Source organism: Abramis brama (genome assembly GCF_963993115.1).
Source record: "Abramis brama genome assembly, chromosome: 10".
NCBI lineage: Eukaryota > Metazoa > Chordata > Actinopteri > Cypriniformes > Leuciscidae > Abramis > Abramis brama.
Genome location: NC_139972.1, coordinates 9,543,325 through 9,559,014, shown reverse-complemented (window position 1 = coordinate 9,559,014; position 15,690 = coordinate 9,543,325). Strand labels below are relative to the sequence as shown.

The 15,690-nt window shown below is 34.7% G+C and overlaps 1 protein-coding gene across 3 annotated transcripts in view; it reads left to right on the top strand.

The window, feature by feature from the left end:
- Positions 1–15,627, top strand: part of grik1b (glutamate receptor, ionotropic, kainate 1b) — a 36,561-nt gene extending 20,934 nt beyond the window's left edge. Inside the window, exons 9-17 of one of the 3 annotated variants that reach the window (XM_084125960.1) lie at positions 3,734–3,841; positions 3,952–3,990; positions 5,369–5,482; positions 5,560–5,763; positions 6,465–6,688; positions 8,751–8,869; positions 9,377–9,594; positions 12,398–12,623; positions 14,221–15,627. In XM_084125960.1, the coding sequence (XP_083982086.1) occupies positions 3,734–3,841; positions 3,952–3,990; positions 5,369–5,482; positions 5,560–5,763; positions 6,465–6,688; positions 8,751–8,869; positions 9,377–9,594; positions 12,398–12,623; positions 14,221–14,510 (1,542 nt within the window). In that variant the 3' untranslated portion in view covers positions 14,511–15,627. Of the gene's footprint in view, positions 1–3,733; positions 3,842–3,948; positions 3,991–5,368; positions 5,483–5,559; positions 5,764–6,464; positions 6,689–8,750; positions 8,870–9,376; positions 9,595–12,397; positions 12,624–14,220 lie in introns of all 3 variants that reach the window. The other 2 variants (XM_084125959.1, XM_084125958.1) reach the window with 2 other exon arrangements.
- Positions 15,628–15,690: the final 63 nt, after the last annotated feature.

The following is a 15,690-nucleotide window of genomic DNA, read 5'->3' as shown; positions in this document are numbered from 1 at the left end:
TTCAGCGAAACATTTTTATACTCTGGACGTCGTTACACTACATCCTTATGCATCGCTGTCTGCCAGGACTTTTATGGGCTTTTCCCAAATTTCGGAAGTGACATCGACGTCCGGGTTAGCGTTAGCATTAGCCATCAGGCAAGTGTTATTTAAATAAACTCCTGATGTACTTACAAACTTTCCAATGCCTCGTTTTATAAGTACAGAACCTATTTGTACTACTGTAGAAGTTTGGTCCCATTCTGGGCATTATTAGTGGGGTAATTTACGAGATACAACCTTGGATCCATTAGCGCCTGCACTAAGCCAAGCTGATATCTCTAAATAAGCTCTAACTTTAATAATGTTCAACCAAAGGAAAAAAGGCTTCTGGGGGGTGTTTGGCTCGAGGTCATGGTGCAAAGAACCCTATGTTGAAATTACTCCGAACCATCCCTTTAAACACTTGTGCCCAAAATGAAAAGGTTCATCCAAAAAGAAAATTCAGTCATCATTTACTCATCATGTACATTTAAATGACACATGGATGAGTAAATGATGACAGAATTATCATATATAATCTTATAAACTGTGTCAGACACTCCTGAACTCGGATAGAGGGTTCAGTCCAAATTCATGAGTACTCAGTTTTCTGGAAAGTGTTTTGAGGCACTTCTAAACAGCTGCGGTGATTTATGTACAGACACTCTCTCTCTCCCAATGACATCTTCCAAGCGTTCTTGTCTTCCTGTTTTGGAGGAGGTATTGTTGAGTCAGCATGTTGGCATTGCAGGCTGGAGGATGAATGTGTGTTGGACGAGTCGAGTGTGTAATGGCTCCAGCTGAATTACTGATGCTGGCTGTGCGGGTGAACTCATTATAGTTGGGGATCTCTTGATTTAAAGGTGAAGCGTGTCTTTTCTGCTCCACTAGAGGCACACAATGGAATTGTAACCGAATGGGCCGATATAACACGGACTCAACCAATAGAGTGAATTTGGCAAGAGCCAAATGACGTCCACCTCTGTGGACCTATGGGTGGAGTTGTGTTTAGTGATGGGGTTACGGGTAGGTTAGGGTGTTTTTGGATCTTCTAGCTCCACCCATCGTCTTTGCAGTGAGCAATCTCTCGAATTTGGGGGCGGGATTACCTGTTTGTCTGAACCATGACCGGTGTGGAAGGAAATTATATTTTTAATAGAATAATGGGAAAAAATATTTAATGTATTTTACAATATTTTATTTTATTTATTTATTTACAATAATTGGGTAGGTTAGGTTAGGTTTTTTTATGTAAATATATTTTTTTTATGTTGTTCTCCAGATATTTATTTGGAGATATTTTTCTCTTTATATTGTCTCAAAATAGTTTTTCTATTTTGCCTATTTACTTTAATAAACAGATCATGGAGAGCAGCAAGGAATGGATGATAGTTTTTATTTTATTTATTTTGTCTGTCATTTATTGGCAGGTTCCTGTTTAAGGAAGATAGGTTTTAAAGGTTTTTAAAACTTATTATTTATGGTATTTAAAAAATGAACAACAACAACAATTATTATTATTATTATTATTATTATTAATAATTTCTTAATACATTTGTTTAAAATAATAATAATAATAATAGTAAAAACAATTAAAAAGGAATGAATTTATTATTATTATCATCATCATCATCATTATTATTGTTAATCATGAATTGACAGGTATTTTAAAAGCAAACTAAAAACATCATTTATTATTTATAATAATTTATTTAAACAACCAATAACAATAATAATAATTATTATTATTATTAAATTAACTAAAAAAAAAAAACTGTTTTAGAGCCATAAAAGTATCTTTTTAGTTTAGTTTTTATGTATTTTTTCCAGATTACAAAATGTTTTGTTAAATTTTAATTCCATTCCAGCACAGCTCTGTCAAAAGAGATGTTTTCTGACACTTCCACTGAACTCAATGTTAGTTAATGTATCTCTGAAGTTCTTTAATCCAGTGCTGGTGATCATCTTCTTGATCTTAGTGAGAGCCACTGGTACAGTTAGTAAAGGCTATGCTAAGCACAGCTGGGTCTGGTGTGTTTAATCTTGGCCTGTTGGTAATTGGAGCTCACTGTACATGCGATCGAGAGCAGGATGTGATAAAAAGGAAGGATCTAGTGAGATTTACACCAGAGAATAATGACTAGAACAAATCTGGACAAAGGTCGTGCGGCCTCAGTGTAAGTATATGAAGCAAGTCTTTTAAGATCTCCACTACTGTATGTGAAGATTATGAATGCTACTACCCACCCCACAGCAAATTAAAGAAATAATCCACTGGATTTGCACATCAGGCTTTACTGAATGTCTGTTGACTATATAGGCGCTGCATCCTTGTAAATTCACATGTTCTGGGATGATCCACTGTTGGGGAGATCGGTCTCTCCATTTGGAGAGTATCCAAACGTATCCACTCCGTGAGGTTCATTATAGAGTCCATTTGCTAACAACTCCTTGCAGAACAGCGCTGATCTATTGCTCTGGGCACTTCGTTGATCATGTGACTATTTGTGATCTATGGATCTCTAGGTTGTTTCTCTTCGCTGTTTGTCACTGGGTGAATGGGGCTGCTTTAGACAGATGATAAAAAGCAGAGATAAATATTGAAGGTAGCAAGGTTGAAGACACGTGGAGTGATAGCAGGCACTATAAATAATGTTTAATTAGCAAAGAGAACAGGGATTTGTTGGAGAAATATAAACCTTAACCACACATAGATGCCAAACAGGGAGTATAAACACACTGAGAACTAAACGAGACACAGGTGTAAATCATAAGTAACCATAGAAACAAACTAGGGAGTAATAAGTAACCAAGGAAATTATGGTTTACATTTCAATTTGACATTACACATTACAAGCCTTATCCTCAAGGTCCTGGCACTACAAAGTGCTCGTTAGTCATTTATTTATTTATTTATTTACTAGAATTATTAACTAGAATTCATTGAATTAATAATAATAATAGAATAATGGGAAAAAATATTTAATGTATTTTGCATTTATTTATTTAAAATAATTCATTAAATGAATAATCATTTTATTTAATACAAATATTGATTTATTTCATATAAATTCAAGGTGCTTGTTAGACAAATAATTGTATGTTTTATATAATAAATAAATAAATAAATGCATTAATTTATAAAATGTATTAAATTAATTATATTTTGAATGAATGAATTTATTTAATTAATTTAGCCTACTTATTAAGAATTCATTAAATAAACGATAATAATAGAATAATATAACAAATAATTGTATGTATTTTACAATTATTGTTTTATTTACAATAATTTATTAAATTAATAGTTATTTTAGTATTTTATTTAATAAATATGATTATTTACTTAATATAAATGTAAGGTTTTTTATTTCTAAAATGCATTAAATTAATCATATTTTTATTTTATGAATGAATGTATTTCATTATTTTTTTGAAAAAAATAATTTATTAAGAATCTCATTCCCTCTCTCTCGATCTTATACCCTAGGCCTATAAAAAAAAAAAAAAAAAAAATGTCAGAAAGCCCCCCAAAACGCACGACAGTGTGTGTGAGCTAATACAGCGAGGTAAAGTTATAAACACTGGGCTGGTTATGTGCCAAACACACATTCTCAATAATGATGATGATAATAATGCTGGCGAGTTTTTACGACCCCCTCATGTTTAATCTAAAATCAGATCCTCTTTTCTCTTCTCCTCACTTCTGCAGGCTCAGTGGAACGGCCTGACCGGACAGATAGTTATAAACAAGACGGACGGCTTGAGGAAAGATTTTGATCTCGACATCATCAGTCTGAAAGAGGATGGCATGGAAAAGGTAAAAGCAGAAGATTCTTCCGCAATCTTCACCTGTCTAAGCCACGTATCTTAATATCTGTCATACTGTACATGTCAAATCTTGGCTTTTTCTTTTCTTTTCACAAGCAGTTTATGGAAAGTGGTCGTTTTAACAAAGTATGGAGGAAGGTTTGTATTGAATATCAGAAATGTGACGTTCAAGTCCCTTTTCCCCTTGCAAAATGTACCATGGTTGAATGATTGCCTTGTTATTTTCTAAAAAGCATGGTATTACCATGGTACTTTTTTCATCCGTGCCCCTCAACCTGCTGACACCTCTTGTGCTGGTTTGTTTTAAGTCTCATTAGAGACACATGGCTTAGTTATGGATTATACTTAGTTTTTTGACATTCAAAGTTATTACTTCAACTTATTACTCGATTACTCAAACTCTCAGTCTGTGGCTCAAAGCCAGCAGCTTCCAAGAGCTCTGCATGCAGTTCTGAAATATCACATCACTCATAGTCAACAATGCAGAGAGCTCATTTTATTAAACATCTGTTTATGAGCACTAATCGCACGCCAAGAAACTCTCTTAATGTATGTTTTAAAAGAGCGTTCAGACAGTGGTGACGTAGCGTAGCAAATGAAGCTATACTGCGGTACACAGAAACACAGAGAGAATCTCAGAGGAGAGACTGGGTTTATATCAGTGGATCATGTAAAAGACGGCGTGAATAGACGGATGATGGTGATGTGAAGCACTTGCTTTTGCTCTGTAATATATGTGTTAGATAACTAAAAGATTCAGTCTGTTTTCTGCACTGTTTTAAGGCTCATTGCTCTCTAGATTTATTTTCCCTCAGACATAATGCATTAATTTGGTTCATTTATTTCAATTTATTTTCCCTTGTCTTGTTTTCCTTTTACCTTGTAAGACTTCAAACTGGAGTGTTTTTTTTAGTCTTTGTTAGTCTATTTATTTATTTTACAAGAAGTAAAGAAAATATTTAATAAATGTCTTTATTTATTTAATATCAACACAATGTTCTTATCAGGAAAATATAATTTAGTGTATTTATATTATAAATAAATATGTAGATTTATAAAATGTATTAAACTAATTTATAATTTTATGTAAGTGTTCAAAGTGTTTTTTTACAATTGATTAAGAAAATATTTTTATTTCATAATAATGTTATAATTATGTTATATATGTATGTAAATATATATATATATATATATATATATATATATATACAATACATATCTCATAATTATATTATATAATATACATATATATAATATATATATATACTGTGTATATATACTGTATATATACATATGTGTTTGTGTGTATGTATACATATATACAGTACGTATCTCTTAATTATATTTTATAGTTCAGAAATTCAGAAATTACACAATTACCACAGACATTTGAATATTCTACATGCATTTAAAATCTCCGATCATATTTGAATTAATAGTGTCATCCTTTAGTCAGGTTCATAATGGGTGAATTATTCCTTTAATCTGTCCTCTAAAAAGCATGAAATCTGTTTAGATTGGTGTGTGGAACTCAAACACTGGCCTTAACCTGACAGAAAACAACAAAGACAAAAACGCCAACGTGACCGACTCCATGGCCAACCGGACTCTCGTTGTCACCACGATTCTGGTAGGAATCAGCCGACTCACATCAACAAGACCTAGGGACTGCACATGCTGGAGCTGATAGTGTTGTTGCCCTTGCAGGAAAACCCATATGTGATGTACAAGAAGTCAGATAAGCCGCTGTATGGGAACGACCGGTTTGAAGGATACTGTCTGGACCTGCTGAAGGAGTTGTCCAACATTCTGGGCTTTTCCTATGAGGTCAAACTGGTGTCTGACGGGAAATATGGAGCCCAGAATGACAAAGGAGAGTGGAACGGCATGGTCAGAGAGCTAATCGACCATGTAAGTCAAAATAAAGAGTTTTGCTGCTTTTAGTCCATTGCTATATGTATGCTAGTGTCCTCATCAAGCCGTTTCATCTGGGGCCGGTTTCACAAAGATAGACTTTGACTATGGCTTAGATATAGTAGATAGTCAGACTTCAGATAGACATCTAAATCAGACCGTTGCACAAAGCACTTAAGACTCTGACTATCTTAAGTAGGACTACACTGCAATGCATTCTGGGTAAAATAAGACACTTTTCAAAATAAAAAACATGGCAGATCGAGTAAGCGCATTCAACCGCTCAGTGCAGTTTACCCCAGAATATTTGTGTTTGTTGGAGGAGTATAACAGTTACAAGGACATTTTACTTGGGAAATTTAGCGGAGAATGTAGTAACAAGAAATGTTTAAATTGTGAGCCATTTTCCCTTTTCTTTTGGCAGTTTGTAACGTAACTGATTGTTACTGCTGGTTGCCAAGGTAACAGAGTCTTTGACCTAAGTTAGCCTGGGGGGTAAGGTGTCTAATTTTTTTGGTCTAAATTAAGCCAGTCTTTATTTTTGTGAAACAGTCTAACTTGCATTAGACTAGTCTATGAGCAGATTTCAGACTTGTCTAACACTATAGACCAGGCTAAAATAGCTTTGTGAAACCGGACCCTGATCTTAAAGAGTCAAGCAAGTTCCTATGAGTTAATTCTCACTGGCTTCATTACAGGTTGCAGATTTGGCCGTAGCGCCGCTCACCATCACTTACGTGAGAGAGAAAGTCATCGATTTTTCCAAGCCCTTCATGACTCTGGGAATCTCCATTCTCTACCACAAACCCAATGGCACGAACCCAGGGGTGTTCTCGTTCCTGAACCCGCTCTCTCCGGACATCTGGATGTACGTGTTGCTGGCCTGCCTCGGGGTCAGCTGTGTGCTGTTCGTCATCGCCAGGTACTGATCACTTTAACACATTTAACCTTTAGATTGGATTCAATTCTTCAAATTGGACCGGTTTCATGCTTCTATATGTTTTGCGGTTAATTATAGCTCGTGTTTTACTGCCCAGCTCAAAAACTTGGCCAGCTCATTTTAAATGCAAATGCAATGGTACTTTTATTACAGTTAACTCTTCTAAAACTTCCGTTAACTTTTCTAAAACTTCCGTTAACTTTTCTAAAACTTCCGTTAACTTTTCTAAAACTTCCGTTAACTTTTCTAAAACTTCCGTTAACTTTTCTTAAAAACATTTCTGTCAAATTCAAGCACATGTCCAGTATTTATAATGCCCAAATTGAAAAACTCAATCTTTTCAGAAATATCATATTTGTCTGGATGAATCTTGTCATGCAACTCTCTCTCTCTATATATTTTTCCTCTCTGCGGTATTGTAATATATAATTTCTTCCTTTGGTCTCCCGCCTGTTCTTTGGGTTTTGTTGTTTTAATAGCCTCTATTTGGGCTATTTATTGGGTGTCAAAAAAATCTTTAAAGAAAACCTTTATTTTTTGTGGGTGGGAACAGGGCCGGGAATATTGTGACATAGACAAAATACATTTCTGGGCCCCTCCAATACGGCCCTGTGTGGGAAAAATAATATAACATGAAATAAGTTGAGAACATGACACAAATGATCTCAAATATAAAAGATTGTTTTGTAAATTTGATCAGTATTCAGTATATTTTATTTTATATATGTATGTATATATATATAATTATATGTATGTAATATATATGTAATATAAATTATTTAGTTGTTGACAGCAACATGCCTGCAACAGCATTCATCTACAGTATGCGAGTGGTATTTATTTATTTGATTTATTTGAACATATAACAGCCAAAAATATTTGCTATAGAGTCCAACAGTGAGCAGCCACATTTTTGTTTTAAGCATATTTGATTCAGAAAATATTTTCCCATTTGTCTTTTCTCCCATATCAGCTCCAAGATGAACAACATTGCAATACAGACTTTGATTTTTTTAATGAGGGTGGACTCATTGGTAGAATAAACAAACAACTGATTATTGTAAAATCGTTTGGGGGGGTAATAATGAAAATAAAAATGGAAAATATGAATAATCAGTTAAATACATGAAAGCAAAGCACAAAGAAGTACAAACAAATTCAGCGCCACATATTGTCCAGATGATCTGGAGTGGAAAGAGTTAATCAGTTAAATGGGGTTATAGAGTTATGAGTATGTATGTTAGAAAGGGAGTCTAGGTTTTAGAGAATGATGTGTTGGGTTGATGGAGGGAATATCTAATGAAATACGAGGCATTATAAATCCACCAAGAATGTGATAGTGATGGGGGATTTTCCACTTAAGCAAGATCTGTCGTCTGGACACCAATGTGAGAAATGCAATCATATAGAGAAGTCAAACATCGGTCAGGACACCAAATACACCAGTGAAAGATGAGGGCAAAATGTTAGAAGAAGAAATTGCTGAGAGACCATGATTCATTGCAAATTACATAATCAAATCAAAACCAATGATGCAATATCAAATTATTGATTTTATGGATGTTTATTGTCGGAGTGAAATACAGTTTATTTGACATGTATTGTGAAATAATGGCTGGCATTTTGTTGGTGACAGTTAGTGGTGATAATATTAGAGGTATTTTATTGAATATTCACAATAAATATGTGGTGATTGTGATTTTGCTGATAAAATTAAGAATAATTGTGGATAGTGTGATTTTCTTTTATTTTGTTGCACTTTTTACTTGCCATTTTTTTAAGTGTTGTGTTGTTTTAAAAGTGTCTCGGTTTTAAACTTCACAAGCAAAATCTGTTAGTGTTGGCAAGTAGGAAACCATTAAAATATTATATATTGACTTTTTACGTAGATAATTCAAATGACATCAAGGGACCTTATTATTAACTTTGGATTGACTGAACACTATAATTCAGTGGTTCTCTTATCAGTGACAAATGTCTTATATTGAAATGTGAGTTATGTGCATGTACAGTAAATGCTGAGTGTGTTTGTGTGTCTCTGCAGGTTTACTCCGTATGAATGGTACAACCCTCATCCCTGCAACCCTGACTCTGATGTGGTCGAGAACAACTTCACCTTGATCAACAGTGTCTGGTTTGGGGTTGGAGCCCTTATGCAGCAGGGTACGAGATTTAACACCTGTGCTTTCCTTCTGTAGAGGAATCTATCTGCCTGTCTATATTTGTATGTTAGATAAAACAAGTTATATAAACTATATTATATTTGTGTTTTGAAACCACAAATATATTCTCCTCTTTTATTTATTTTAGAATTTTATTTAGAGTTAAAAAAAACAATTTAGATAAAGTGATACAAACTATTTACTTACATACTTACATACTAGATACTTACATTTTCTGGTTTTTATTTATGTAATTATTTAAGACCACAACTTTATTCATTTGTTTTATTTTATAAAATGATAATTTAATTTAATTTAACTTTTATTTTATTTTATTTTATTTTATTTTATTTTATTTTATTTTATTTTATTTTATTTTATTTTATTTTATTTTATTTTATTTTATTTTATTTTATTTTATTTTATTTTATTTTATTTTATTTTATTTTATTTTAACAAGCATGTTTAATCTCTCGTTGGTTAACTGGTTGAATATTTCTCGTGTCAGGATCGGAGTTGATGCCCAAGGCTTTGTCCACCAGGATTGTTGGAGGGATCTGGTGGTTCTTCACCCTCATCATCATCTCGTCCTACACGGCTAACCTGGCCGCCTTCCTCACCGTGGAGCGAATGGACTCGCCCATAGACTCGGCCGATGACCTGGCCAAACAGACCAAGATTGAGTACGGCGCCGTGAGGGACGGATCCACTATGACTTTCTTTAAGGTTAGTCAACTTTTAGATCAGGCAATCCAGGTCTCATTTACAGAAATTCAGCCTGTTTAAACATTTGATGCAGTATGTGTGTGTTTTGTGATACGTTGGTTTGGCACTGAATTGAGAGAGGTGGTTTTTGACAGCATTTCCACCTCCAGACACTCAGACCTGTGATCTTACATGCACAGATTGGCGGGAATGATTACAGGACACGAACCTCAGCCAGCGGGAATTCAACATGTACAGAGCGAATTAAAGCAGCTTATAGAGGAAGAGAGGGTTATGAGGACATCTGTCACAGCACTGACTAAGAAGGATTTTAATGGCATAAGCACAGGAAGTCCAGTAGCAAGATCAGCGTACTGTACATTTATTCACAGCGGGAACAATAAACGTGTCTGAAACGCTGCTCATCTTTTAAAAACCATTGAATTTGTTTAAAATTTGTTGGCTGTAAATAATTTCATATGGTTTTTCAAAATAGAGATTGTAAATATTGTCTTATAGAAAGTGATAGTTTTGGCTCTTAAATCTGATTATAAAATAGATAGTTCTGGTCCTGGAAGCTATTATTATTTTATTATTATTATTTTGGCTCCTGCGATGGGTAGGGGGGCGTCCCATCCCTGTGCGTTGAGCCGACCAGATGAACCAGTTGTTTCCAGTGCTGACGGTCTTGTGCCAGCTGCTCTGCATCCTCCATAGCAACTCCATGTTGTTGGAGATCGCCCGCAAGGACGTCAAGCCATCGGGTGCGGGGTCTACCTCGTGGTCGTCTCCAGCCTGCAGCCTTCGGATCAAACTGGAGAATGGCTCTTGTCGGATGGTCGGGAGGATGGCGGAGGACATGGCCAAACCAGCGGGTGCGACGTTGTGCAGCCAGGTAGGATGCTCTGGGCTGGCACGTGTGGGCTCTAAGCACTTGATTGGAAACCCGCTGGGGCCACCTGATGTTCTCGATGGTTCTGAGAGCCCTGCTATCAAAGCCATCTAATTTTGCAGCCAGTGTCTTATTTAAGGGCCAAGTCTCCGAGCCATAAAGCAGGATGGAGAGTACTGCTGAGTTGTAAATCCGGATCTTCGTCTTGCGTGAGATGGTCTGGTGCCGCCAGAGTGGTTTCCAGAGAGACTGCAGGGCTGACGCAGCCAGGGCTCTTCTGCGGGTAATCTCTGGTTTTAGGTCCCCGTTGTCTGTCACTATGGATCCCAAATACACAAAGTTCTTGACATGCTCTACAATGTTATTGCCAAGCCGCAGGGAAGGTGGATGCGGTCCGTCACCGACATACATGAACTTGGTTTTCGTCCAGCTCACCTGGAGGCCAAGCTTCTCAGCCTCTTCACTGTATATGCCCAGAGCGTCTCTCAGCTGGCTGTAGGATGTGCTGAGCAGGATGGTGTCGTCAGCGTACTCCAAGTCAGTCAGGTGGTAACTGCCGAAGTTCACTCCGGGGACCCGCTCACAAACCCTTGACATCAGATGGTCAATGATGCAGTTGAAGAGGTCAGGAGCAGCCACGCAGCCCTGGCGAACGCCACTGGAGATGGGAAACCAGTCTGAGTCTCTGCCGTTGATACGGACACAGCTCTGAGCGTTGCTATAAAGCAACTTGAACAGGGCAACGATCTTGGGTGGTGCTCCAAGGGCATGTAGGATACTCCACAGTGAAGTATGGCAGACGGTGTCAAAGGCAGCCTGACTGGTGATATTGTGCCTAATAAATGTATATATCAACTATATCAGAAACAACTACGAACCTTAGTTTACATGTCACCAATATATCTATTTATGATGCTTTATGAATCTGATCAATAAAATATCATATTAATAAAATACTTATATAATACAACCTCTCCTATTTTATTCCTTGACTAGATGATCAACATTTAAAACTGTAAAATAGTTGATATACTCAAAAAAAAAAAAAAATACTAATGAACTAGATTAATTTGCAGAAGAATACAAATATTTGTAATGATTAATAATTGGTGCCTTTTATCATATTGTGTTGCTGAAATTTTATAAAAGCAATAAAACAAACAATCCTGGTGACTGATACTTTTATTTTAACATTCAAAACTATAAAATTGTTTGATATACTCACAAAAACAAAGGCTAATGATCTAGATTAATTTCCACAAAAAAAAGAGAATATTTTTAATGATTAATAATTAGTGTCTTTTTCAAAATGCTGTTGCTGAAATTTTATAAAAGTACTAAAAAATTCCTGTACTAATTTGCACAAAAAATAATATTTTTAATGATTAATAATAACTAATGATAACTAATATTAATAATAATAATGATTAGTGTATTTTTCAAAATGCTGTTGCTTTTGTATAAAAGCAATAAAACACTTTGTTTTGTACTGACACAACTTTTAAAATAAATTTTATTTTATTTTATTTTATTCGGTAAAGTCTGTCAATGCCTGACACAATTAGTGTCTTTTTCAAAATGCTGTTGCTGAAATTTTATAAAACCAATAAAACTTTTTTATTTTATTTTATTTTATTTTATTTTATTTTATTTTATTTTATTTTATTTTATTTTATTTTATTTTATTTTATTTTATTTTATTTTATTTTATTTTATTTTATTTTATTTTATTTTATTTTATTTTATTTTATTTTATTTTATTTTATTTTATTTTGTAAAGTCTGTCAATGTCTGAAGTCTGCCACACACCTTCAAGTGGCTATACTTGCATTAAAAGTTTTCATTTATGCATTTGTCATTTGGGTAAATATTCCCTTGGAAATCGAACCCATGCACATGCTCTACAATAAAGCTATGACATATCTTTCCCAGAAATCAAAGATCTCCACCTACGAGAAGATGTGGGCGTTCATGAGCAGCCGGAAGAACACAGCGCTGGTGAAGAACAACCGCGAGGGAATCCAGCGTGTGTTGACCACAGACTACGCTCTCCTGATGGAGTCCACCAGCATCGAGTACATCAGCCAGAGGAACTGCAACCTCACCCAGATCGGCGGACTCATCGACTCCAAGGGCTACGGAGTGGGCACTCCTATCGGTACGCGCACATCAAACCATGATGGTCATAAGAAACTGCATCATGTAGTAGCATTTGAACCACCTGGTGTTGTTTAAAAATGAAAAAATTATAAGTTGAAAATGATACGTAATCAACCTGAGTAAATTGAGTTACACCAGTGATCAAATAAATCATTTTTAAAGGTCAGATCTAGTATGTAAACCACACACACACACACACACACACACACACACACACACACACACACACACACACACACACACACATATATATACTAATTCTCCTTAAGGTCTCTAAATTACATTTAATTAGGATATATCAATAAATCAATAATAAGGTCTCATTTGTTAACATTGATTAATGCTGTGTTTTAGAGCACTTATTAATCTTTGTTAATGTTAGTTAATAGAAGTATGTCAGTTCACAGTGCATTAGGTAATCTTAACTTTAATGTAGTTACAAATGAAGCCTTGTAAAGTGTTCCTAATAAATCTTTATAAATATATTGTCAAAAACTTTATTTATTTTGTTAGTTTTCTTTCAGTTAGAGAAACCATAATTTGAAACAGTGATATTTTGTAATATTTCATCATATTTATTCACATGTGTCAATAAATCAATGTGGTGAATAATGCTGATTACAGAAATGTAAACATTTTATTCACCTTTAAACTTGTAAAATAAAAGTATTGGCCTTTTGAAAATATTTAGAAATGACAAATCCTAGAAAAACGGACTTGAAGCATTGTTATTTTTGCACTATTTGTACTATTTTGTACCTTAGATTTTATTTTTTATATTTTAATATATTTTTGTTTATTTTGTTTATTTTTATATTGTAGTTAAAGATTTAGTATTTTTGTTGTGTTTTTGTCATTTTTTTATTAGATTTGTGTTTTTAAAAATATGTTTATATAGTGTTTTTTCCCATTTTTAGTTATTTTAGTACTTCAAATAAACCAGTGTTATTTTAGTATCTTACTATTATAGTTTTTTATTAATATTTTGCATTTTATATTTTTATTTGGTTTTCGATTTAATTATATTTAAAGTTGTAGTTGTCTTGTGCGTTTTTGTCATTTTAAGTAGTTTTTTTTTTAGGTCTATGTAGTTTTTATTCATTTTAATTCCGTTTTAGTTACTTTAGTACATCAAGTGGAAAGTAGAAATGTTGCCTAAGCAACTAGCCGAAATAAAATGTTTTTTTTTATATTTTATTTTATTTCAGTTAACGTTTGTTTCAAGTAACACATGTTCTTTTATGGTTTTAGCTGGCTATAATAATCCTGAAATAAACAACAAAAATGAAAAACCTTAGCAACTCGCTGAAATAAAACAAGTTAATTTAAAGGTAGGTTAGGCAATTTTTTTTACAAACACTTTTTTTTATATACTGTTAAATTCTCTTCACATCCTGATGGCAATCAATAATAGAAGTGGTCTAAATATTAAAACATGTATGAAACAATATTCAAACGTGATCTCCTGAGGTAGTCTCGTGACGCTTTGCAGACTCTGCTCTGTGTGTGTGTGTTCATGTGTTTTGATGGAGGCGTGTCTTTCTTTTTCATGGCTTTAGTTTTAGATACTGATGATAACCCTGGGTTTCTGTCAGGTTCCCCGTATCGTGACAAGGTGACCATCGCCATCCTGCAGTTACAGGAGGAGGGGAAACTCCACATGATGAAGGAGAAGTGGTGGCGAGGAAACGGCTGTCCCGAGGAGGACAGTAAAGAGGCCAGCGCTCTGGGTGTGGAGAACATCGGAGGAATCTTCATCGTTCTGGCGGCCGGACTCGTCCTCTCCGTGTTCGTGGCCATCGGGGAGTTCGTCTACAGGTCCAGGAAGAACCTGGACATCGAGGAGGTGAGCGTGGGACAGTGTGAATGGCACAATAAATACTGATGTAGGAGCTGGTGGACGTCACAGGACTTCAGTTTCACACTTCTGCTCCTCGACTCTCCTAAAGCCGGACATGCACTGACTGAACATTACCTGCGGTGTTACATGATGTCAGCTGTGTTATAACCGGGGGCGACGTTGGACACTGAGCAAAGTTTTAAACATCAACTTTTTTTATTTTACATTTTACGATGTATTTTCAGAGATGGACAATGAGATGAAAAGTCAGTGAAATATGAATAAAGAGAGGAGTGTTAGTTTAAGGTGAACTGCAGTTCAATTATCACACCAGTTAATATATTGTAGAGTAGCTCACATCCATGTAGTTTGTATTTAGATTTAAAGGACTTGAACATTTTATTCTTTACAGACATGTTCCTTCTTAATCTAATTTATGATAAGCCATGTCTGTGGGTTTTATTATAGGTGATGTGTGTCATTTTTCCATGTTAAAATGTTCATTTCAAGCTTAATTTGCAAAGCCATTCATTCAACGGTTGATTTTCCCGAACAACAGTTTCAACATGCCTGAAATGTCAAATGGTAGATGGAAAACTTGTTTGAAAACAGTCATTTATTTCATTTGGCGATACAGAAATTACATACTTCACCTTTAAAGGCTCGTGCTGACCGGTTTAGCCTTTCTCTTATAAAATGGCTTATTTTATTTCACAACTGTTGGTAACATTTGTCTTAAAGCCGTGTGTTATATGAACCCCCTTTTTTTTTAATAGTGAGAACAAACAAACATGTCTATAATGCAGATTTAACATTGCGGACGTCCTAACAAGTCATTTTTCAAGTTAATTTTTCTGAAATTGAAAGTGCTGTGCAGATCATACGTGACGTTTAATATGCAGCGTAGTGTGGATGAACGGATTTGAATCTGCAACACAACACAAATGTTTTTGTCGCGGCTCTTTTTGTGTTCGCAGAGATTTTAAACCTCAGATTAACAGACTGGTTATGTTTTATTCACTCTACAGGTGCAAGACTTTGTCTTCATTTTTCATCATCCTTTCTGTATTTTGTATTGGTTGACACTTATGAAAATGCATATAAATATTTTATCACATTGAAATGATTTCTTTACGAGAACAATATATGTGTTTACTTTGGATTCTTTGATTAATTTCCTTTTTTTATTATTTGCCTCTTGTAGTCGATCAGATATTTAATGTTT